Source organism: Jatropha curcas, chromosome 11 (genome assembly GCF_041381405.1).
Source record: "Jatropha curcas cultivar XTBG-Jc1 chromosome 11, XTBG_Jcur_1.0, whole genome shotgun sequence".
NCBI classification, from domain to species: domain Eukaryota; kingdom Viridiplantae; phylum Streptophyta; class Magnoliopsida; order Malpighiales; family Euphorbiaceae; genus Jatropha; species Jatropha curcas.
Window position 1 is genome coordinate 17,685,422 of NC_143161.1, and position 24,542 is coordinate 17,709,963.

Consider the following 24,542-nt stretch of genomic DNA (forward strand, 5'->3'; position numbering starts at 1 on the left):
AACCTGCTGCCTGTCTACCAGCAACAATTGCAAACTCAGTACCTACCAACGTTCCAGTCGCTCATTGCCACTACTACGAAGGTAGAGGATTTAATTCAAATGGGGTAACTGAAAGAAGACTCGGGAACCTCAAAATACAAGAAGCCTAGCCAAGCTAGCAAAGTCCACGAAGTGGCAAGCATCACCCCCACGAATCCTTTACGTGTGGGAAATATGAGAAATGGCAGTCAGTCGAGAAGGACATATACTGATCTCGGGATGCCAATCCTTTTGGTATTCCAAGAGGCTATCAAGGCAAACTACATCAAGCCTTTGGAAGCAAGGCCGCCACCCAACCCATTACCAAGGAACTACAGAGCCGACGAATACTGTGAGTACCATCAGGGTAACGGGCACAAGACTAAAGCGTGCTGGACGCTTAAGAACCGCATTCAAGACTTGGTGGACAATGGTTCAATTATTCCAAGGAATAAGCCAAACATTAGCACTAATCCCTTACCAAATCACGGGATAAATGCTATTGTTTCTGACCAGGAATTGATCGATCCTTTCGAGCTATTCCTAGAAATGAATGAAATCTATGTCCTGGATCTGAATGACCTAACTGAAGAGATCGATGCAACAACTAGGAGCGGGAGATAGTATGAACCATTAGTCCTAGACAAAGTCCAAAATAACCCTTACCAGAGGGCAGCTGAGCCGAAGGAAGACCCGGTACTCTCGCAACTAAAAAAGACACAAGCTAGGGTATCAATCTGGGAACTTCTAGCATCATCCTTTCCTCATCGCCAAGCTCTTTACAAGGCTTTGAGTCAACTTCAAACATCGGTGGAGGTTGGCCCTGAAGTGCTGGTATCCACCCTCACCCAATCATCAAAGATGCAAAGCATCGAGTTTTCTGATGATGACTTGCCCAAGGAGGGAGGCAGTCACAATGATGCCTTTACGTCACTGTTCAGACTAGAGATAAAACTGTGCCCATGGTTCTCATTGATAATGGGTCAGCACTGAACGTCTGCCCACTAAGGGTAGCCAGCTGTCTGGGGTTGGAGGAAACAGATTTCATTCCGTCGGACCAGATAGTGAAAGCATATGACAGCACCCGAAGGGAAGTATTGGGGGTTGCTACACTAAAATTGGCAATTGGGCCAGCCATAATGGAGGTACCATTCCAAGTAATTGACGTGCCCACCAGTTTCAACCTGCTTCTGGGACGGCCATGGATACACCATACCAAGGCAGTACCTTCCTCTTTGCACCAAAAGGTCAAATTCCCCTACGAGGGTAAAATTATAACGGTTCAAGGGGATGATTACAGCCAGCTCAAGAAGCTAAAGGGCCAGCCTCTCTTTGAGGTCAACCCTGAAAATGCCAATTTGCCCCTCTCAGGATTTTAGTATGACACTGTATAGTTCATAGAAGGGAAGACTGCAAACTCCCGAATTCCCTTTGATTTCAGGACGGTACAAATAAACTGCCTAGTTCCTTTAATGCTAAAGATGTCCTATCTGCCGGGAATGATTATGGCAAGGTCTGGAAAGACATATCCCACACTGTAAGCTTGGGAGTGTCCGGTGAATGAAGGGACCTTTGGACTAGGTTATGAGCCCACTGATGAAGACCGTGCTGAGAGGACCAGGAGAGGAAAGAAGGAGAGCATACAGATGCGGCCTTACCTTTTGACCTTGAATGGTCATTTCTGCAAACCGGGAGAAATAGTTCCTTACTGTGGCTTCCAGGAACCATTCTATTTCCCGACAGCTAAGAAAATGCTGCCCGGGCTAGAAATATTTGCTGATACCTGGGACAACAAGCCAGAAGCAATAACTGAACTAGAAGTGGAAGACTTCATGCAGCCCAGTCTCTTTGACGAGGTTGTGGTCATCACAGGAAATGATGGGAACGAAGACCTGCTGAGCCTGATCAAGCCGTACAAAGGGCCTCTCACCAACTGGTACGCTGAGGAGGAGCGCGCTGCTGATAAACCCCCTCCCGAGTCAAACCTAGAGTCAAAGTCTGTAATCAAGTCCTGTACTGAGTCTGAGTCTGACCCCGAGTCTGAAACCGAGTCAGAGTCCAGTTCCAGTTCTGAGTCGTCTGCATCGGATTTAGAAAATCCAGACTTCAAATTTGATGTAATTTTTGAGGACGATTCTGTCCTAATCAATAAGAGCTTGCAAATTATTGGCTACCCCGCGTGTCTATCTTTCCAAGCATTTCCAAGCAAAAATAATGAAAATCAAATAAATGAAATAAAAAATGAAAAAGAAAAAATAATAATTGGCAAAGAAGAAAATGAACATACATACATTGCATCTGACTGTGTGAACAGGGAACAAGTCATTGAATGCTTGAAAAAGTTTGCCGATTGCTTCATGTGGAAGGCAAATGACATCACGGGAATTGATCCAGCAATAGCAGTGCACAAGATTCCTGTATACCCTGAGGCTAAGCCGGTAAAACAGAAGCTACGAAGGCTAAAAACAGAATGGTCCTTGAAAATCAAGGAAGAAGTAGCCAAGCAACTGGAGAATAAGTTCATAGAACCCATTGCCTACCCGACGTGGTTAGCAAATATTGTGCCGGTGCTGAAGAAGGATGGCAAAGTCAGAATGTGTGTGGATTACCGGGATTTGAATAAAGCATGTCCGAAGGACGACTTCCCCCTACCGCATATTGACTTGTTGGTGGACCGAATGGCTGGACACGAGATGGTCTCCTTGACCGATCTTGCTCTCGGATACAATCAAATAATGATGCATTTGCCAGACAAAGAGAAAACGGCATTCATCACAGAGTGGGGAACCTACTGCTATAGGGTTATGCCTTTTGGGCTCAAAAATGCCGGGGCAACCTATCAAAGAATGGCAACGACCATCTTCCATGACATGATTCACAAAGAAGTAGAAGTGTATGTGGATGATATGGTTGTTAAATCAAAAATAGCTGAAGAACATACAACAGCACTTGAGAAGTTCTTCCTTAGACTTCGAAAGTACAATTTAAAGCTCAACCCGACGAAATGTCTGTTTGGAGCTACATCCGGAGTATTTCTGGGGCATATGGTCAGTCGGAAGGGCATAGAGATTGACCCTTCAAAAGCCAAAGCCATTTTGGAAATGCCAGCACCGAAGACGGAAAAGGAAGTTCGGGGTTTCCTGGGAAGGCTACAGTACATCAGCCGGTTCATTAATCAATTGGCCGATACTTGCGGTCCGATCTTCAAATTACTCAGGAAAGGAGTGATAGGTGTTAATTTTATAGTGTTTTTAATGTAGTTTTTATTAGGATTTTAGTAAGTTTTATTTCTTTTTAATTCAATTCTAGTATAATTTTGTTTAAAGCTTCCTTGATTCTTATCCCACTTGATCTAAGAGAAAATTGTAGGAATTTGGCACAGAAAAGAACTTTACAAGGCAAAACACTCAGCCTCTAGCACACTCAGGCCATGCGAGAAGGCACAACCGTGCTAGGAGCTAAGGAAATCAAGGGAGAGACAGAAGAGAGCACGGCCAAGGTGGTGCCAAAAGGCACGGCCATGCCAAAATAAGATTAGGGCGTGTCAAGCCTGGCACACCCATGACAATTCCAGGCGGGAGTGGTAGAGGCAAGCACGCCCTAACCGTGCTAGGTGGCACGCCCGTGCCTCAAGGAATTCATCAGGGTGTGCTTGCCAAGCACACCCCGTGCTGCACCGGCCAGACTTCCAGACTTAAGCACACCCAGCCCGTGCATAATGGCACGCCCGTGCTGCGCAGACAAAACTAGCATGAACTAGATACGTAAATCAATCTCTTTCTCATATGGGCCGACCTCAGGGAGTTTCCTAAACACACTAAACAAGACCTAGACCTATTTTGGGAGAAAAAGGAGTCCTAATCAAGAGGAAATCAAAAGCCTAAACAGTCATGATCTCCTATAGAAGATTTTGCACTAAATAAGGATTCTATTTCCTAAAAGGATTCAGACTTACCTTCAGGAGCTCTATATAAAGAGGGAAACTTCTCATTGCTGGGGATCTCGTTTTTATGCTACTCTCTACATAATTTACTCTCTCTCAAGACTTCAAGCATCCAAGAATTGTGCCAAGAATCAAGGAAGCCATCCATATAGTTGTGATACAGTTTTTATTCTAAACTCTTCATCTTGTTTCTTTCTTTTCATTATTGTCTTTAAATATGATGAATGATTCAAGTATGACTAAGTTTTATTTAATTACTATGTCCAGCTAAACTTTTATACTAGGGATTTGATGTAACTTAATTCGATTCCAGTTTATAATATTAGATTTATTTTTCATTGTTCTTGTTATAACTTATTATTGTGCTTAAGGCTTCCAGGCAGAAGATTTCCCCTGGATTGAGTTATTTCAATAATCACTATCGGGAGAAGGGTTATTGACATGAAAAAGATAATAAGTTACTTGAGAATAATAACTTGACGCGGAAGCTATATGGTTTGACTCAAGGGGGGTTTTCATAAGTTATTGATTATTAAGTTATGAACTCACAAAACAACCATAAAACCTAAGGATCTGATTTATGTTTGATTTCATTATTAAAAGATAGGGAATTAACTGGATTAGAATAGCTAACAATACATCAGGAGAGCTTGTTAGTAACTCTAGGGTTGTTTCTCCTACTTGAACAATTAAAGTTGATTAATGAACTAATAGAATAAGCTGGATAGAATTAAGTGAAATCAAATTCCCTAGTAGTTTAATTCTCTGATTTCTTTTCACCTGAATTTTGTGCTTGATCTCTTCTGTTTTTACTTTAAATTTTATTTTCCTTATAGCGATTCTCTCTTATCATCATCTAAATAATAATAGGTTAACATAATTTTGGTAATTGATATACAATCCCTGTGGATACGATACTCTCTTACTCTATATTACTTGTTGCGATTTCGTACACTTGCGAAAAACGCTGTCAAGTTTTTTTGGCGCCGTTGCCGAGGGTTAGCATATCAATATCAATACGAATTACCCTATTGTTAATTTAGACGCTCTTTTATTTTTATTTAATTTTCTTTTAAGAAGTTTTCTAGGTGTTTTATGCAAAGAAGATCAAGGAAGACTGAACCTCTAATCTTTGATCCAGAAATTGAAAGAACCTTTCGTAGGCACAACGCTGCAAGAAAAGCACGAGAAATAAAACTCGAACAACAAGCAGACATGGCCAACGAAAATGAAAACAAGAACGAGAACATAGTCGGACCACCACTTCAACATCCGGTCCGTACCTTAAGGGATTATACAACACCTAATCTGAATGGGACAACCTCAAGTATTACAAGACCTAGGGTAGAAGCTAATAACTTTGAGATTAAACCCGCAATCATTCAAATGCTCTCTACCTCGATCCAATATGGGGGTTTGCCTAGTGAAGATCCTAATGCTCACATCACCAACTTTCTGGAAATTTGTGATACTTTCAAACAGAATGGTGTTTCCGAAGATGCAATTAAGCTGAGACTTTTCCCTTTTACTCTTAGGGATAAGGCGAGGTCCTGGTTACAATCGTGTCCCGCTGGGAGTTTCACCACATGGGATGAGTTAGCTCAAAAGTTTCTAGCTAAATTCTTCCCATCCTCAAAAACCACCAAGTTGCGCAATGAGATAATGACATTTGCTCATCATGATCAAGAGAGCCTGTATGAAGCTTGGGAAAGATTCAAGGACTTGTTAAGAAAGTGCCCTCATCACAGTTTGCCCAAGTGGCTACAGGTACAAACTTTCTATAATACATTATCTCCTAACATCAAAATTACTTTAGATGCAGCTGCAGGTGGATCCTTTGAAAAGAAAGGGATTGATGAGGCATATGAGTTGATAGAAGAAATGGCACGCAACAGCCATTACCAAAACAATTCCGAAAGAAGAAGAACCGCAGGAGTCTATGAAATAGACCCCATTACAGCACTTAATGCCAAGGTAGATAACATGGTAAGAAAGTTGGACATGTTAACTACTAATCCTGTGAATTCGGTCATGCAAGTTTGTGATAGGTGCAATGGACAACATGGAATTGGGGAATGCATCATGGACTCTTTAAATCCGCAAACTTTGGAGCAAGTAAACTATGTGATGAATCAAGGAAGAAAAAATTACCCTTATTCCAATTCATATGATAACAGGTTAAGGAATCATCCTAATCTATCCTATGGTAATCCTAACAATGCCTTGAATGCACCACCAGGGTTCCACCCTCCAGAAAAGAAATCTCATGATGACCTCCTCACTGCTCTTTCTAAATCACACATGGAGTTCATGAATGAAACCAGAGAGAACCATAAAATCCAGCAAGCTGCAATAAGAAATTTGGAGATTCAGCTAGGGCAATTTGCAAACATGATGGCATCTCGACCTCAAGGTACGTTACCCAGCAATACTGAAAAGAATCCAAAAGAACAAGTGCAGGCTATCACCTTGAGAAGTGGCAAACAATTAGATGAACCACCAAGGAAAGAGAACGAAGAAAAAGAACAACCAAAGGTGCCCATCATTGACTTAGAAGAACAGGAAAAGGTAAAACCCTATGTTCCCCCTGTTCCCTTTCCACAAAGATTAAAGAAAGCACAAGATGACAAGAGCTTCCTCAAATTTCTGGATGTGTTTAAGAAGCTCCAAATCAATATTCCTTTTGCTGAAGCTCTTGCTCAAATGCCTAGCTATGCTAAATTCCTAAAAGATATCCTGAGCAAGAAACGAAAAATTGATGATTAAGGAACGGTAATGTTAACTGAGGAGTGCAGTGCAATTATCCAAAACAAATTACCTCCAAAGTTAAAAGATCCAGGAAGTTTTTCTATCCCTTGTAACATTGGTAATCTTGACTTTGAAAAGGCTTTGGCAGATTTAGGTGCTAGCATTAATCTTATGTCCTATGAAGTATTTAAGATGCTAGGTATGGGAGAGCTTAAACCAACAAGGATGTCTTTGCAATTAGCAGATCGTTCAATTAAATATCCTAGAGGGATTGTAGAAGACGTGCTTGTAAAGGTAGGTACATTTATCTTTCCTGTTGATTTTGTTATTCTTGACATTGATGAAGACAGAGAAGGATCCCTAATCCTTGGAAGACCTTTTCTTGCAACTGTAAGAGCATTGATTGATGTCTATGAGGGTAAGTTGACTTTAAGAGTTGGACAGGAAGAGATTGTCTTTGATGTACTTAAATCTTATAAACTTCCTATGGACTATGGAGACTGTTTTCTAATTGATATTGTTGATGAATGTGTGGAAAACACTTTGCATGTCGAAAATAACATTAATGAATCAAGCATCTTGAATGAAAAAGAAAAGGAACCACCTAAGCTAGAACTGAAACAACTTCCACCTCACTTAAAACATGCATTCTTAGGTGAGGACCATTCTTTTCCTGTTATTATTTCTTCTCACTTAACACTTGATCAAGAGGAAAGGTTGTTGCAGGTTCTACGAAGGCATAAGAAGGCATTAGGGTGGTCCATCTCAGATCTACAAGGAATAAGCCCAAGTGTGTGCATGCATAAAATCTTGATGGAAGAAGACTAGAAACCTTCAATCGAGCACCAAAGGCGATTGAATCCAAACATGAAGGAGGTAGTCAAGGCTGAAATCATCAAACTCCTGGATGCCGGTATCATTTATCCAATTTCAGACAGTAATTGGGTAAGTCCTGTCCAAGTTGTTCCAAAGAAGGGAGGTATGACTGTTATCTCTAATGAAAACAATGAACTAATCCCCACAAGAACAGTCACAGGTTGGCGTGTGTGCATAGATTACAGAAAACTAAATAAAGCAACATGCAAGGACCATTTTCCCCTACCCTTTATTGATCAAATGCTTGAAAGACTTACAGGTTATCCTTTTTATTGTTTCTTAGATGGCTATTCAGGGTACTTTCAAATACCTATAGCTCCTGAAGACCAAGAGAAAACTACTTTCACATGTCCTTATGGCACTTTTGCCTATAGGAGAATGCCTTTTGGGCTATGTAATGCCCCTGCAACCTTCCAAAGGTGCATGATGTCCATCTTTTCTGATATGGTGGAAAAATTTATTGAAATATTTATGGATGACTTTTCTGTGTTTGGTTCTTCTTTCGATGCATGCCTTCATAATTTATCTTTAGTAATGCAATGATGTGAAGATACTAACCTTGTTTTAAATTGGGAAAAATGTCACTTCATGGTTAGTGAAGGTATTGTCTTAGGGCATAAAATCTCTCAAAAAGGGATTGAAGTCGATAAAGCAAAAATTGAGGTAATTGAAAAATTACCTCCTCCTAACACAGTGAAAGGAATAAGAAGTTTTCTTGGGCATGCAGGTTTTTACAGGAGATTCATAAAAGACTTCTCAAAAAATCACTAAACCTCTTTGCAATTTATTAGTTAAAGATGTTCCTTTTAATTTTGACAATGAGTGTTTAGATGCTTTCAACAGGTTGAAGAAGGAGTTAATCTCAGCTCCTATCATCACTACACCAGATTGGACTTTACCCTTTGAGCTCATGTGTGATGCTAGTGATCATGCTGTAGGAGCTGTTCTTGGACAAAGAAAGGACAAAAAGTTGCATGTTATTTATTATGCTAGTCGCACATTAAATGATGCGCAACTAAATTATGCAACTACGGAAAAAGAATTGCTAGCTATTGTTTTTGCTTTTGACAAATTCAGGGCATATCTAATTGGAGCTAGAACAATAGTCTACACAGATCACTCCGCCATCAAATACTTGCTGGAAAAGAAAGATGCAAAACCGAGACTCATTCGTTGGGTACTTCTATTGTAAGAATTTGACCTAGAAATTCGCGACAAAAAGGGGACCGAGAACCTCGTAGCTGACCATCTCTCCAGACTTGAATTGGGGGAAGAAGATACAAGCAAGCTACAAATCAATGAAAGCTTTCCCCATGAGCAACTTCTTCTAGTGGCAAATGCTCAAACCCCCTGGTACGCTGACATAGTTAATTATCTTGTTTACAAAATTCCTCCTCCCAATTTTTCTTACCAACAGAGGAAAAAGTTTTTTCATGATATCAAATTTTACTATTGGGAGGAGCCATTTTTGTTCAAGTATTACAGTGATCAGCTATTCAGGAGATGTATACCGGAAACTGAAATGGAAAGTGTCCTTAAATTCTGCCATTCAATGGAATGTGGAGGTCACTTTGGAGCAAACAAGACAGCTGCGCGTATACTAGAAAGTGGTTTGTATTGGCCTAATCTTTTTAAAGATGCTTATAACTATGTTCGTCTTTGTGATCGTTGTCAAAGGTTAGGTAACATTTCGAAGAGACATGAGATGCCCCTAAACAGCATCCTTGAAGTCGAAATCTTTGATGTATGGGGTCTGGACTTCATGGGACCTTTTCCACCATCATATTCAAATCAATACATTCTAGTAGCAGTGGATTATGTGTCAAAATGGGAAGAGGCTGTTGCTCTTCCAAATAATGATGCCAAAAGTGTGATGCACTTCATCAAGAAAAATATTTTTACAAGACATGGCACTCCCAGGGCGATAATCACGGACGGAGGTAAGCACTTTTGCAATAGATATTTAGACTCCCTTCTTGCAAAATATGGTGTCACTCATCGTGTAGGTACTCCATATCATCCTCAAACAAGTGGACAAGTAGAGGTCACCAACAGAGAAATCAAAAAGATCCTCGAAACGACTGTTGGACAATCAAGGAAGGATTGGTCCAAAAAGCTAGACAATGCTCTATGGGCCTACAGAACTGCGTTCAAGATACCTATAGGTATGTCTCCATATCACATGGTATATGGTAAAGCTTGTCATCTTCCTGTAGAGTTAGAACATAAGGCGTTTTGGGCCATTCAATTTCTTAACTTCAATGCAAAGGAAGTTGGTCAAAAGCGATTGCTACAGCTAAACATGATGGATGAAATGCGCCTCCATGCTTATGAAAGTGCCAAAATTTACAAAGATCGCACTAAACAATGGCACGATAAGCGCATTATCATGAGGGATCTAAAGGTAGGCCAACAGGTGCTGCTCTATAATTCTAGGCTCTGGTTATTCCCTGGTAAATTGCGCTCCAGATGGTCCGGACCATTCACAATCAAGGAAATTTTTCCTCATGGAGCAATTGAAATAGTGGATGGTAAGTCAAATCGAAGCTTTAAGGTAAATGCTCAACGTTTGAGAAATTATCACAGTGACAACTTTGAGCCCATCAAGAGCACAATTGGTCTTGTTTAGCCTAAACTAGGCTAAGTGCGTTAAACTTAACGACGTTAAACAAAAGTGCTTGTGGGAGACAACCCATACAATTTTCTTGTTAAATTTTCGTTCCATTTATTTGATTTATTTTCTGTTTTATTTGCAAAATTCCCAAATTTTCTCCATAATTGTTCTTTTGTTTTAGTTAGAGTTTTTTGTAGAAAAAAAAATGAAAATCCAGAAGCGAGCACGCCCTAGCCGTGCCCCCCAGTACGCCCGTGCCATGGGGTGAGGATCCAGCACAACCAGGCGTGCCTCGCAGCACACTCGTGCGTTTTTCAAGGGTGGTGACACTTGAGCGTCAGAGAAGAGCATGCCCTAGCCGTGCCTCGTAACACGCCCGTGCCATAGAAAAGGGAACAACTCACTTGAAAGGTCAGAGAAGAGCACGCCCAAGCCATGCTCCGTAGCACGCCCGTGCCAGGTACGCTTTTTCTTTTGTTTTACAGGTCAGACGAAAGCACGCCCAGGCCGTGCTTCGCAGCACGGCCGTGCCACGATCAGACCCACGCATTAATTGGCGCCCCTATTTAAAGAGCACGCCTTCAATTGCTTCATTTCCTACCTCGCACGCCCTAGCCGTTACCTCTTCTCTCTCAAATTTTCCCTCTTCTTCTCCCTTTTCTCTCAAATCAAACACTCTCCACCCAAAATTTTCATATAATCAACTCCAACAATGCCTCCTAGATACAAACGCAGTAGACCCGCATCCTCCGTTGCCGCTCGAAAGCGTTCAACTACGCGATCCTCCACGGCTCCCCAACCTCCTTCACCTCCTGCACTTCCATTCGAATTTGCCTCATCCGAGCAACAAGAAAGGTACACAAAACTATCTCTTCGGCCTATTTTACCGAATAGATTTATTGATGAGGCTGCTTTAGCACAAGTGGGTCTTAGAGATATTGTGTTAGAACCACTTAAGCGCATAGGATGGGGGCAATTTCTTGATATGAAGGACTTAGTATATGCACCATTAACTCTAGAATTTCTAAGTTCCTATTCCTCTTTTATCCCGTTGTTGCCTGATTCAACCCCAAGCAGGATTCGCTTTAGGCTTCTTAGTCAAGATTTTGAACTATCTGTGAATGAAATTAGCCATATTTTTGGGTTTCCTACAGACAATAGCCGGATACAAGTATCTAGTGATTTTAGTGCACGCAATACTTGGCAAGATTTTACAGGTGAAGTAAATCATAATCCTAGATATTCGAAGGCATCCAAATTAAAAAAACCTTCCTTGCGATACATTCACAAATTCTTGTCTAATACCATATTTGGAAGGAGTGAGAGCGACGGGGTGTTAAGTTTGAATGAATTATATTTTATGTGGGCTATTGAAAATGGGGTTTTATTGAATGTTGGATATTGGCTCTGCCAAAAATTTGCGAGGGTGGCTAGAGCCGACAAAGGGGCTATAATGGTGGGGTGTTTTGTGACCCGCATTGCTAGATATTTACAGGTTTGGCACCCACCTAGATCAGTACATGAGAGTGTTGGAGGAGGAAAGGGCACCCAACTAGATTTGGATGTTATGATCCACATGAAATTAGTTAAAAAAGTCGGAGATACATATCGAGTAGTAGGTGCTCCAGAGGTCAATTCTGATGATGCAGGAATCGAGGCAGTAGGTGGTGCTAACTGGAGGAGGATAACCCTCCCCCTTTTACCTCTTCTTTTGGTGCAGGTACATCCGGCGCTGGCCCATCGTTCCAAGGCACGTCCAACATGTCAAATGATGAAGTCCTTGCAAGAATGATGTCTCGAATGGACCTTTTTGACACGCGCCTTAATGGGATGGAAACAATGATCGCAGACCGTTTCCAGTCCATCGAGATCATGAACGGCAACCTTGATTCTAGGATGGATACCATGCAAGGCCAGCTCCAGACCATTCTCCAGCTTCTACAGCCACCCCCACCATTGGAGAATTGATGGATTTTTCATTTATCTTTTGTTTTCTTTGTTTAATTTGGTCCTAATACATTGACCTGGTTATTTTCATTTTTCTTTTTTTTAGTTTGTTTGTTTATTTGAATTCTTCTAACTTTTTAGTAGTTTTTCTTCTTAATGTTTAGTTGTTTTAGCTAAGACACATTCTGCACCAGTTCTATTATATTGTTCAATACAATGTTGGTAAGGTTTCTTCTACTCTCTTACTGCTTTCCTTCTAGTAATGCAATAAGTTTGGGGAATTTATACACATTGGGGACAATGTGATTGATTGAATTGGAGGAAGGGAATTTTAGCTAAAAATTTTTTTGTTTTTGCTTAACATGGTTGGAATGATTACAAGCAAGCTTGAAGGTTCTCATGTATAGTAATAAGTGTTAAATATAGTTGATTCTCAATTCTAGTATATTTAAGCTCTGAATTTGAAATTTTGACTTAAATATGTTCATTGATCTAAACTATTTGTTTCTAGACTTTTAAACACTTATTTTTATGAAAGTTATGATGTATAGGTGTGTTTTACTCTAAAGTTATTTAAACCTTGGCATTCCTAGAACAAAAATTAGAACTCCCTTCAAGGCGAAAAATTTAAATGTTTACTTTTTGAAAGAGATGATTTAGGCATTTTTTGTTGAAACCTATATTTAGCCTAGACCACCTAAGTTAAAAATATGACCCTCGAAAACCAACTTTGAAGCCATAAACCGTAAAATTTTCTTCTTTACCCTCAATAAACCGAGCCCTTAAAGCCAAATTCAAATTTCCTACCCTAAGTACAAAGGATTGTATGATTGAAAGATTCGACTTTTAATTAGAATATAGCAACAAAAGAGGGAGAATTTCTCAATTAATACTAGCAAATAAAGAAAAGAAGAAAGAATCAAAAAAGAGGCACAAGAAAAGCAATCAAAAGAATTCAAGAAGAATGGAAAAAGCAAGAAAGAAAAGTTCCAAAATATTATGGAAAGACCTTGCCCAAGATGCCTCTAGCTAGTAGAAAAGTTCGAAACAGACATTGCCTAGAACCAGTAAAATTTTTAATTAAAATAGAATCCTGAATATCATACATTCTTTTGTACTCTTTGTCTATCTTTTATCTCTTTCTTTGATTAAGCAAAAATTTACACCAAGAAAGCCCCATTACAATCCAAAATAAAGACCTTTTGATCTTTTAATCGTATGCATTTAAATCGTGGAGAAAGGATGACTAATTCTGCATATGGGAATGCCATTTTTGCACTATCAATTGTCTTTTTTTTTTAAGGTTGAAAATTCTTTAGATGATTCATGTCCTATTTATCGTAAATTGAATAAGTATTAGTGTTGACAATCTCTTTAAACTTATATTTTATTCAATGAACATGCTTTATTCAAAATTTGAAATCAAGCTTAAGTGTGAGTAGCATGGAGAACAATTGGGTTTATTCACTTGTTTACTAATCATGATATCTTGTAAGTTTATTGAGATCATCTCCAACCATGGTAAGCTAGTTTCGTCAAATTATTTTTCTTTCTTAAAATTTAGTTTTGTTGCTTGAGGACAAGCAATGGTTTAAGTTTGGGGAATTTTGATAGGTGTTAATTTTATAGTGTTTTTAATGTAGTTTTTATTAGGATTTTAGTAAGTTTTATTTCTTTTTAATTCAATTCTAGTATAATTTTGTTTAAAGCTTCCTTGATTCTTATCCCTCTTGATCTAAGAGAAAATTGTAGGAATTTGGCACAGAAAAGAACTTTACAAGGCAAAACACTCAGCCTCTAGCACACCCAGGCCGTGCTAGAAGGCACAACCGTGCTAGGAGCTAAGGAAATCAAGGGAGAGACAGAAGAGAGCACGACCAAGGTGGTGCCAAAAGGCACGGCCGTGCCAAAATAAGATTAGGGCGTGTCAAGCCTGGCACACCCATGACAATTCCAGGCGGGAGTGGCAGAGGCAAGCACGCCCTAACCGTGCTAGGTGGCACGCCCGTGCCTCAAGGAATTCATCAGGGTGTGCTTGCCAAGCACACCCCGTGCTGCACCGGCCAGACTTCTAGACTTAAGCACACCCAGCCCGTGCACAATGGCATGCCCGTGCTGCGCAGACAAAACTAGCATGAACTAGATATGCAAATCAATCTCTTTCTCACATGGGCCGACCTCAGGGAGTTTCCTAAACACACTAAACAAGACCTAGACCTATTTTGGGAGAAAAAGGAGTCCTAATCAAGAGGAAATCAAAAGCCTAAACAGTCACGATCTCCTATAGAAGATTTTGCACTAAATAAGGATTCTATTTCCTAAAAGGATTCAGACTTACCTTCAGGAGCTCTATATAAAGAGGGGAACTTCTCATTGCTGGGGATCTCGTTTTTATGCTACTCTCTACATAATGTACTCTCTCTCAAGACTTCAAGCATCCAAGAATTGTGCCAAGAATCAAGGAAGCCATCCATATAGTTGTGATACAGTTTTTATTCTAAACTCTTCATCTTGTTTCTTTCTTTTCATTATTGTCTTTAAATATGATGAATGATTCAAGTATGACTAAGTTTTATTTAATTACTATGTCCAGCTAAACTTTTATACTAGGGATTTGATGTAACTTAATTCGATTCCAGTTTATAATATTAGATTTATTTTTCATTGTTCTTGTTATAACTTATTATTGTGCTTAAGGCTTCCAGGCAGAAGATTTCCCCTGGATTGAGTTATTTCAATAATCACTATCGGGAGAAGGGTTATTGACATGAAAAAGATAATAAGTTACTTGAGAATAATAACTTGACGCGGAAGCTATATGGTTTGACTCAAGGGGGGTTTTCATAAGTTATTAATTATTTAGTTATGAACTCACAAAACAACCATAAAACCTAAGGATCTGATTTATGTTTGATTTCATTATTAAAAGATGGGGAATTAACTGGATTAGAATAGCTAATAATACATCGGGAGAGCTTGTTAGTAACTCTAGGGTTGTTTCTCCTACTTGAACAATTAAAGTTGATTAATGAACTAATAGAATAAGCTGGATAGAATTAAGTGAAATCAAATTCCCTAGTAGTTTAATTCTCTGATTTCTTTTCACCTGAATTTTGTGCTTGATCTCTTCTGTTTTTACTTTAAATTTTATTTTCCTTATAGCGATTCTCTCTTATCATCATCTAAATAATAATAGGTTAACATAATTTTGGTAATTGATATACAATCCCTGTGGATACGATACTCTCTTACTCTATATTACTTGTTGCGATTTCGTACACTTGCGAAAAACGCTGTCAAGGAGTATCCGTCAAATGGAACGAAGATTGTCAGAAAGCCTTTGACCGAGTCAAGCAATATCTGTTATCCCCGCCAGTTTTACAGCCACCAAGGCTAGGAAAGCCTTTGCTATTGTACCTATCAGTGACAGAAGAAGCGATGGGTGCAATGCTAGCTCAACAAGCAGAAGATACAAGGGTAGAAAATGTTGTGTATTACCTCAGCAAAAGGATGCTAGACTACGAGCTAAAATGCAATAAGATAGAGAAGTTGTGTCTGGCTCTAGTTTGGGCTTATACAAAGCTGCAGCACTACCTCTCGTCCTACACCACATATGTTATTTCTGAATCGAACCTCTTGAAATTCCTTATGGAGAGGCCGGTTCTTGACAGTAAGATGGCTAAGTGGGTGTCGGTGCTCGCAGCCTATGATTTAAAATTTGTACAACGAAAGGCAGTGAAAGGCGAAGCCTTGGCTGATCAATTAGCAGAATTACCAGTCGAAGACCAAATGCCGGAGGTAGAATTTCCTGATGAAGACTTGTTGAGCTTGGAAAGTGAAGTCTAGGAAATGTACTTCGATGGAGCTTCAAACTACCATGGAAATGGGGTTGGAGTCGTATTCAAAACTCCTTGTGGAGAATACGTCCCAATCGCAGTCAAATTAGATTTCGACTGCACCAACAATGAAGCCGAGTACGAAGCTTGCATAAAGGGGTTAGAAGCAGCTCTGGAAAAGGGAATAAAGGTCCTCAAGGTTTTCGGGGATTCCAATTTAATAGTCTCCCAAGCTTTGAGAAAATGGAAAATTAAACAAGAGCGTTTGGTTCCTTACTTACAACGCTTGGACGAATTAGCTCAGCAATTTGAGGAATTATCCTTCCACTACTTGCCGAGAGCCAAAAATCAGTTTGCTGATGCTCTGGCTACTTTGGCCTCCATGGTTAATGTAGGGGGAGACCAAGTCATTCGACCTCTGACAGTTCAGCTACAGAAACAGCTAGCACATATCATGAACTTGATGGATGACAAGCCCTGGTATTGGGATATACAGAATTATCTTCAGAATGAAGCCTACCCGAAGGGATCCACCAAGACTGATCAACAGACATTGAGACAGTTAGCACCCGGATATTTCCTTACTGGGGGAGTTCTGTATAAAAGAAGTTGGAATGGCCTGCACCTAAGGTGCGTTGATGAGGGAGAAGCTCAAACCATCATGGATTCCTTACATAATGGGGAGTCTGGTCCACACATGCACGGGATAGCCTTGGCTCGGAAAATCATGAACCTGGGTTATTACTGGTCAACCATGAATGCAGATTCCGTGAGGCACGCGCAAAAGTTCCATGAGTGTCAAAATTTTGCTAAGCTGTAAAAACAGCCTCCGGTCAGTTTGAATCCCATTGCTTCACCTTAGCCCTTCGCAACTTGGGGGATAGATGTGATCGGAAAGATCCACCCAAAGGCTTCCAATGGTCATCAATTCATCCTGGTTGTTGTGGATTATTTCACTAAGTGGATTGAGGTAGCCTCTTATTCGGTTTTGAATGCCAAGAAGTGGCACAGTTCGTTCGTACTAACATCCTTTGTCGGTACGGAACGCCATTCGAGATCATTACTGATAACGGGTCCCACTTTCAAAGTGAATTTTTTGACCTGCTGAAGCAAAAGAAGATTCAGCATCACAAGTCTTCACCCTATCGGCCACAAACAAATGGGGCTATAAAGGCTGCAAATAAGGCTATAAAAGTCATTTTACAAAAGACAGTTCAAAAGCATAAAGCTTGGCACGAACAATTACCAAATGCCTTATGGGGATACAGGACTTCAATCAGAACGCCTACTGGGGCAACCCCGTATTCCTTAGTGTATGGTATGGAAGCAGTGTTTCCTATTGAGCTAGAAGTTCAGTCGGCGAGGATTATCCGCGAAAGCCAGATCAGCGAAGCAGATTGGGCTAAGAATTATCATTTGCAACTCTTGGGTACGGACGAAAAATGATTGCAAGCGATCCACCAAACTCAAGTTTACCAGAGAAGAATGGCACGACATTTTAATAAGAAGGTCAAAGACCGAAAAATGGAAGAAGGTTGTTTGGTCCTGAAGGAAATTAGACAGCCAATCATAGACCCACGTGGGAAATTTCGTCCTCATTGGGCTAGACCCTATGTGTTGAAGAAAATATTGTCTGGCGGAGCCGTCATTTTGACTGATTTGGATGGTTTGGAATTCACTAATCCATGTAATTTAGATCAGTTAAAAAGATATTTTGTATAATAAGCATTGCATAATGTAAAAAGAGCTACATTAGACCTGATTCTCCTCGAAAAAAAGAAATTGTGTATCAGAGATATGTAGGCAACCCTCTTTGGGCGCGGTCTAAACATTAATGAAAAAAAAGTCATTTCATAATTCATTCTTCTTTGCCAAATAAAAAAAAAAGGGAAAGAAAAGAAAAAAGTGAAAAAAAAGAGAAAAACCCGCTAAGTCGAAAACCCGAAAGGGCGGCTTAGGCAAAAGTCGGGGCCCACTAAGTTGAAAACCCGAAAAGGGCGGCTTAGGCAAAAATGGATAGCTCGCTAAGTTGAAAACTCGAAAGGGCGGCTTAGGCAAAAATTAGAGCTTGAATAAATAAAGTTGGAAAATGCTTGGAAAGCTTAAAAGTCAAATGACATTCCCGATTAAAGCAATAAAGTCAAACAGTCCGAAGTCAAGCAGAAAGCAAAAGAGTCCAAGAAAAATAAATAAATAATGAAGTCTAAGTCCAAGTCCCAAAAAAAAAAAAAAACAAAACATACATCCAAAATCCAAAGTCAAAGTCCCGAATAAAAGTCGAAATAAGGGAAAAACAACAAAAGTCCAAAAGCCTATAAGAGTCTAGGTGTCCCGTCGCCTCCGTGGGGCAACATCCTCCGAGTCATCCCTAGCTGCTGAACTCTCTCCAACCTCGCCTGTCCGAGGAGCCAACACAATCTCCTCATCAGTCCCAATCTCATTATCAATGTCAGCCTGAGCCCAACCTTCAAGTACACTCAGCAGTGCGTTCCTCCTTGGCCTCTCAACCGGCCAGACAACGGCAATGAACTAGGTCCGATACTCATGAGAAGTCCGAACACTGGCAGGATTAGGTAAAGGCCTAACCATGTGATGGTCTCTAACCCAAGCCCTAAGGACAACTCGGGTAACACCCGAAGTGATGGCTGAATCAGCTGAAATGTCAGCCACAATCGGAACAGTCTGGTCTATCCCCATCTGCCTCAAAACGCGCGAAGCGCAGTACCACGTGCAATGTGTAAGGCCTAGCAGGTAAACTTGGGTGTGGCAGAAGCTAACCTGGATGAAGCGGGTGATGCCATACCAGGAAATGTACCACAGAACCTCATTTGGACCCAACTCAATCAGCCAGGAGGTCCATGCATCAGTAGATGGATGAGTGATCAGGATCCTCCGCATATGATACTGAGAGGGGTTGTAAGGCAAGAAAGTGGGAGCAGCAACCACTTGGAGGTGGTCCTTTAACCAAACCTGAGTAATGGATCCTTTCTATTACAAAGGAACGAACCGAAAGAAAGAAGAAAAAAGGAAGAGGAAAAGAGAGAAAAAGAGAAAAACTGGCTGAAAACTGCTTTTTCTGGCACAGATTTCGAGAAAGAATGAAGGAGTCTAAAAAAAAAAAGCAGGGCTTTTATAGAAAAAAACGCACGCGGAGGCGGCTGCCACCGCCGGCAAAAAAAAAATTTCGATAAAAAAAATGAGAAAAAATCAAGGAAAAGTCGGAAATTGAAAATTAAAAAGAGAAATTCTGTTCTTTCTTAATTGAAGTGAATAAACATGCATACATATAAATTTTCAGTACTAACCAAGTGCAGGTACAGTCAAAGTTCAGTACAGAAATACAGGAAAAAAAAACACAGGAAAAATCTAGCAACCATGGCATCAGCGGCGGGGCCTCCTCCTCCTCTGATCATCAAAGGCCCTCAGAGTCCAGGACGAAGAAAGTTCTTGCTGCATCTTGAGCATCAGCTCCATCATCTGATTGACCAAGCCGGTAGGAACCTGGAAATCATACAAAAGACACAAGTCAATATCAAATCTATTATGAATCCTTTTTGTGAGAGATTTGTTAGTCAATACCTCATTAATGTCCTCGGGAGGAAGATCCAAGCGATCCACATTCTCTAGGGAGACCTCTCTAAAAGCTAGAGTGCCGTCAGGAGTATGGTAGGAAATGTTGTATGGAAGACGTAGGTTAGCCAGGCCTAGATGAAGCGACCCGGTAGCCTCTGAGATGGCCCGGGGAGCCCTGGACGGACCTACCGAGCGGTTAGGCCCAGCCCGAGATGGACCCTCAACCAGAGTGGAAGAAGAAGGATCAGTCTGGGGCCTCCTCCTTGGAGTCCTGGTCGAGGGGCCTAAAGCCCGAGAAGAATGTGTGATAGGAGGCTGGGAAGGTGCCTGAAAATCATCATACCGAGATCCGATAGGCTGCATCAGAGACATCTTGCAGAACTCATCATAATCTCCTCCTAGAATGAACTCCACATGGGGGAAGCCCTCAATATGAGCGTCGGTAAGCGTCATCTGCTTTCTCGCTCGCATGTCCTCGGGAGGGGGGTAAGGGACGGAGCGGCAGCCTCTGATCTGAAAGTCTACTCTCTCGCCCAAGTAATATTGTCTCAGGATAGGGTGCGACAGGACCACCCTCCGTCGAGACATGGCATCCGACCGCTGGAAATGGGGGTCAGCCTGAATCCAACTCTGTAAACGGGCAGTCATCGCCCCCACCTCAACCTAATGAAAGAAGCAAATGTGTTAATAAATCCTTTTTATTTTCACTTATCAAAAAAAAAAAAGAAAATTTACAAGACACTTACCTGATCCATGGTGCAAGTATTGAAGAAGGTCCGCAGGTCCCTTAACGACTTTCTGCGTCGAACAGTTTGAAGGTTTGTTCGGTACCACCTCCAAGCCAAAGGTACCAGCCCTAATCCAAGATCAGCATGAATCAGCTCCAGGCGAGTGTAAGGAAAGTACTCAAATGCCCAAGTCTGCAAAACAGAAGCAAGAATCAGTGAGGGAAAATCAGTAAATAAACAGAAAAGCACAGAAAGGGAGAATGTTCTTTACATTACCTCCCAAAAGTAGTAGGTCCCGCTGAGTTTACAATGGCCCCGACTCAGATCACACATGTCGTAATACATGCGGCTCAGAATAGCGCCGGCCCAGTCGTACTCCTCAAGATGAGCCAGATTTTCCAAACTCTTCAAGATGGAAGGATTAAACTTCTCTTTCCTGTTGGACCAGAAGGTCGAAGCGAACAGCAGCAACAAAGTGAATCTGGCCACCTGAGTAGCCATCAGCTCTCCCTGCCTGTATCTAGCATAAATGTCGGGGGCCTGGAGGGATAACCAGCGTCTGGAAACGCTCAAAACGGGAGTAGTAGAGCTTGGCCCAACAATCCGGGGCAGGTCGATCCCTATCAACTCAGCCATCCGATCAGGAGAGACCTCAGTCCTCCAGTCATTGTACAGCTCGATCGGCCGAATGCCAAAAGGAACCCCAGAGATTACCAAAAAATCAATGGGGGTCATTGTCATCTCACCCCAAGGGAAATGGAAAGTATTGGTGGTGTCCCACCATCTCTCGGCCAAAGCACGTAGTAATTCTTTGTGGCTGTTCCGACCCACGTCAAAATGCCTCAGGTAGCCCAAATGGGACGGACTAATAATCGCTCCGATTGGGTTTTATGGTCAAATATCTCGACCGAAATTTCAGCCACAGAGGTCTCACCCACATCCAATTTAATATGGGGGTCCTAAAAGGTAAAGCAATCTAAGAGTTATTCCTCGGTTCCTTACTAAGGATAATATCTTAATTCTACCCTAGCATGCATACTAATAAAACAGTAAAATGCAAAATGATGATAAAAAAAAGAAGAGTAAACTTACCTGGGCGTAGATGCCAGTCACGGAAGCGTGGGTGTCTGCGTCCGCTGTAAGGTCGAGGTCCAGGGAAATTCCCAAAGACTCCAGAAAATCCTCGTCGCTGCTGTGACCCAGAGAAGTCATGATGAGGAAGTTGAGAGAATTTGAGAGAGCTCTTTGATTTGGAGAGTTTAGAATGAAAGAAGAAGAAGAAACTTCAGCTATTTATAGGGAAATAGACAAAATGCGAGTCTTCTGGATGCGTCCGATTTTTCGCCTTCAAAATTTATTTTCAGACAACCACCGACGCCTATAAATCACTTTTATGGTTGCCGGTGGGGGGCAACTGTGAATACTCAAACTTTGATTTGGAGAGTTTAGAATGAAAGAAGAAGAAGAAACTTCAGCTATTTATAGGGAAATAGCCAAAAGGCGAGTCTTCTGGACGCGTCCGATTTTTTGCCTTCAAAATTTATTTTCAGACAACCACCGACGCCCATAAATCACTTTTATGGTTGCCGGTGGGGGGCAACTGTGAATACTCAAATTTTGAGGCTCATAAAGCTTATTTTCCCGGACTACAAACAGTCCGGCCAGACCAGAGGCCATTCAGAAAGTTCACAGAAAGTATGCCAATATGGTACTTGAAACATTCGAAAAATCACGAGGATCGCGGAACTGGTCCCGAAATATTTTTTGGAGGTACGGAACTCTCGAAAAAGCCTTTGGAACGACAGACTAGCAAGACCGCCGGCCACGGCGGTGGCGCCCGCTGGCCATGGCGGCGGCGACCGCCGGCGACGGCAGTGGCGGCCGCCCTCCACAGCAAAGGCCTATCGAACTACGTCGACTTTTATCTTCCATTCAAACGGAAGTACGTAGGCACGTTTGGGATTTAACCCCGAGCGGCAAGTCGAAATTATCAAAACACTTTATTGGTCCAATTACATCATTACCTTGCAAAGCATTCACACTTAGGTTAGTTAATCAGCATGACATAGTCTCGGGATCCACCTCGGGTTCGTAGACTATGCCTTAAACATTGGGAGTCAACTTAGGGTTTTTTCCTAGTTTATCCTAAAATAATTAAACAAGGTGGCGACTCACACATTCACATGCATTTCTGCCCTTTAGTCATATTCATTATATGCCTATCATCGGGGGAGGGGTTCACACCATGTTATTCGTAACTGCAAATTATAACCTCTTCAACATCAGGATAACTTCTCTTTGTCGAGATTCTAGCCAAACGCCTACTCCAGCTCCCTTGCTATGAGGTGAACCATCAAAGTAGAGCTTCCCTCCTTTCTTTTCTATCAAGTTCAAATGTTCATCGGGAAAATCAATCTCCCACTGCTCATTGTCTTCCACTGGATGTGCTGCTAAGAAGTCTGCAACTACTTGTCCTTTGACCATTTTTTTTGTGGCATATTCAATATCAAATTCTGATAGGAGGATTAGCCATCATGCTAGTTTCCCCACTAGTGCTGGTGTCCCATATATTTGAACAGATCCATTCTTAATACCGCTATCACCTTATAAGACTGAAAGTAGTGTTGAAGTTTTCTGGTTGCCCATACCATTTCTAAGCAAGTTCTTTCAATCAAGTTATATTTTTGCTCATTTGGAAGAAGCTTTTTGCTTAAGTAATACACTGCCTTCTCAACACTGGCTTTATCAGCTTGTGCTAGTATGGCTCCAATTCCTGCATCTTCCACTATCAAGTATAGAATTAAGGGTTTCCTTGGGTTTGGTGGCTAGAAAACCGAGGGACTTGACAGATATTCCTTGATTTTATCGAAAGCTATTTGGCAGTAATCGTTTCACTTTACTGGCTGATCTTTCCTTAAAAGCTTGAATATTAGATCACATACTATAGACAACTTCGATATGAACCTGCTGATATACTTAATCTTTCTGAGAAAGCTTCTCACTTATTTTTCTGTCTTGGGTAGCTCCATCTCTTGGATAGCCTTAATCTTGTCTAGATCGATCTCTATTTCTTTAGATCCCATTATGAATCCTAGCACTTTCCCAAAAATCACCTCGAGCACACATTTTTTCGGGTTTAGCCACAACTTATATTTAATCACTATGTCCACGAACTTCTTTAGGGTTGCTGGATGCTCTTTTGGTGTCTTCGTCATGACAATCATATCATCAATATACACCTCTAACTCCTTGTGGATCATGTCATGAAATAATGTAGTTGCCATCCTTTAATAAGTAGCCTTGGTGTTCTTTAAGTTGAACCACATCACCCGGTATCACAAAGTACGAAACTCTATCACAAATGATGTCTTGACCTTGTCCAATAATGCCATAAGAATCTGGTTATACCCTGCCAACCCATCCATATTGGAGTAACATCCCATCATTACCGCACTGTCAACTAGAATATTAATATGAGGGAGAGGAAAATCATCCTTCGATGATGCTTTTTTCAAATCCCTGTAGTCCACACACATTTTGACCCTTCCATCTTTCTTAGGAAATGGACTATATTTGCTAGCCATTTTGGATAGTGAACCACTTCAAGCCGGTCCATCCTGGTCTCAACCTCCTTTTCTTCTGTTTCATTAACTTGGCTCCAGGATACAGCAAAATTGTGTGCTCAGCTATAGATCTGTCTATTCCTATCATGTCCTCGCAACTCCATGCTAAGTCTTCCTTTTTGTCCATGAGTAGACTTTGAAATTTTTGTTTAACTCTAGCATTAGGTTTGGCCCGATTAATAAAATTCGTGGATTATCTTTTGTGCCAATATTAAATTCAAGAATGCATGACGAGTTAATGTCAAATATGCGCATGTGCTTATCTGCTCAATGAATGGAACCACTAGGAAAGACATAAAAAAAGTAAGTAAAATTAAAGTTCATTTCATTAAATAGCATAGACAGTTCATTACAATCAGATTCCTCTCTAACAAAAATAATCACATTGTAGAGGCTTCAGCTTCCTCAAAGCTTTCCTTGAATAGGCCCTTATTGATTTCTGAACTTGCTCGGTAAGGTCCTCTTCTTCTTTGCTGGTGCTTGTTTTCTCTTTATTGTCTTCTTCCTTTTCCTTCTCTTAGGCAACTTGTCCCTCTTCTTGTTCTTCTTTCTTTTCCTCTTCCTCCTCGGCCACTTGCGACCCTTCAACCCCCTCTTGCTCGGGTTCTATCTCTTCTTTTTTGCTCTTTCTCTTCC

The 24,542-nt window shown here is 41.0% G+C and overlaps 1 protein-coding gene and 1 non-coding gene across 2 annotated transcripts; one reads left to right on the forward strand and one right to left on the reverse strand.

Moving 5' to 3' along the window:
- The first annotated feature begins 5,176 nt into the window (after nucleotides 1-5,176).
- On the forward strand, nucleotides 5,177-12,167 carry LOC149492664 (uncharacterized). Its single transcript, XM_089715906.1, has 3 exons — nucleotides 5,177-5,947; nucleotides 11,695-11,919; nucleotides 12,060-12,167. The coding sequence occupies exons 1-3, from the start codon at nucleotides 5,177-5,179 to the stop codon at nucleotides 12,165-12,167; spliced, it is 1,104 nt and encodes a 367-aa protein (XP_089572032.1).
- LOC149492665 (small nucleolar RNA R71) lies at nucleotides 5,606-5,711 on the reverse strand. The gene has a single exon (XR_016319053.1). It is a non-coding gene; the product is annotated as a small nucleolar RNA R71 (small nucleolar RNA).
- Nucleotides 12,168-24,542: the final 12,375 nt, after the last annotated feature.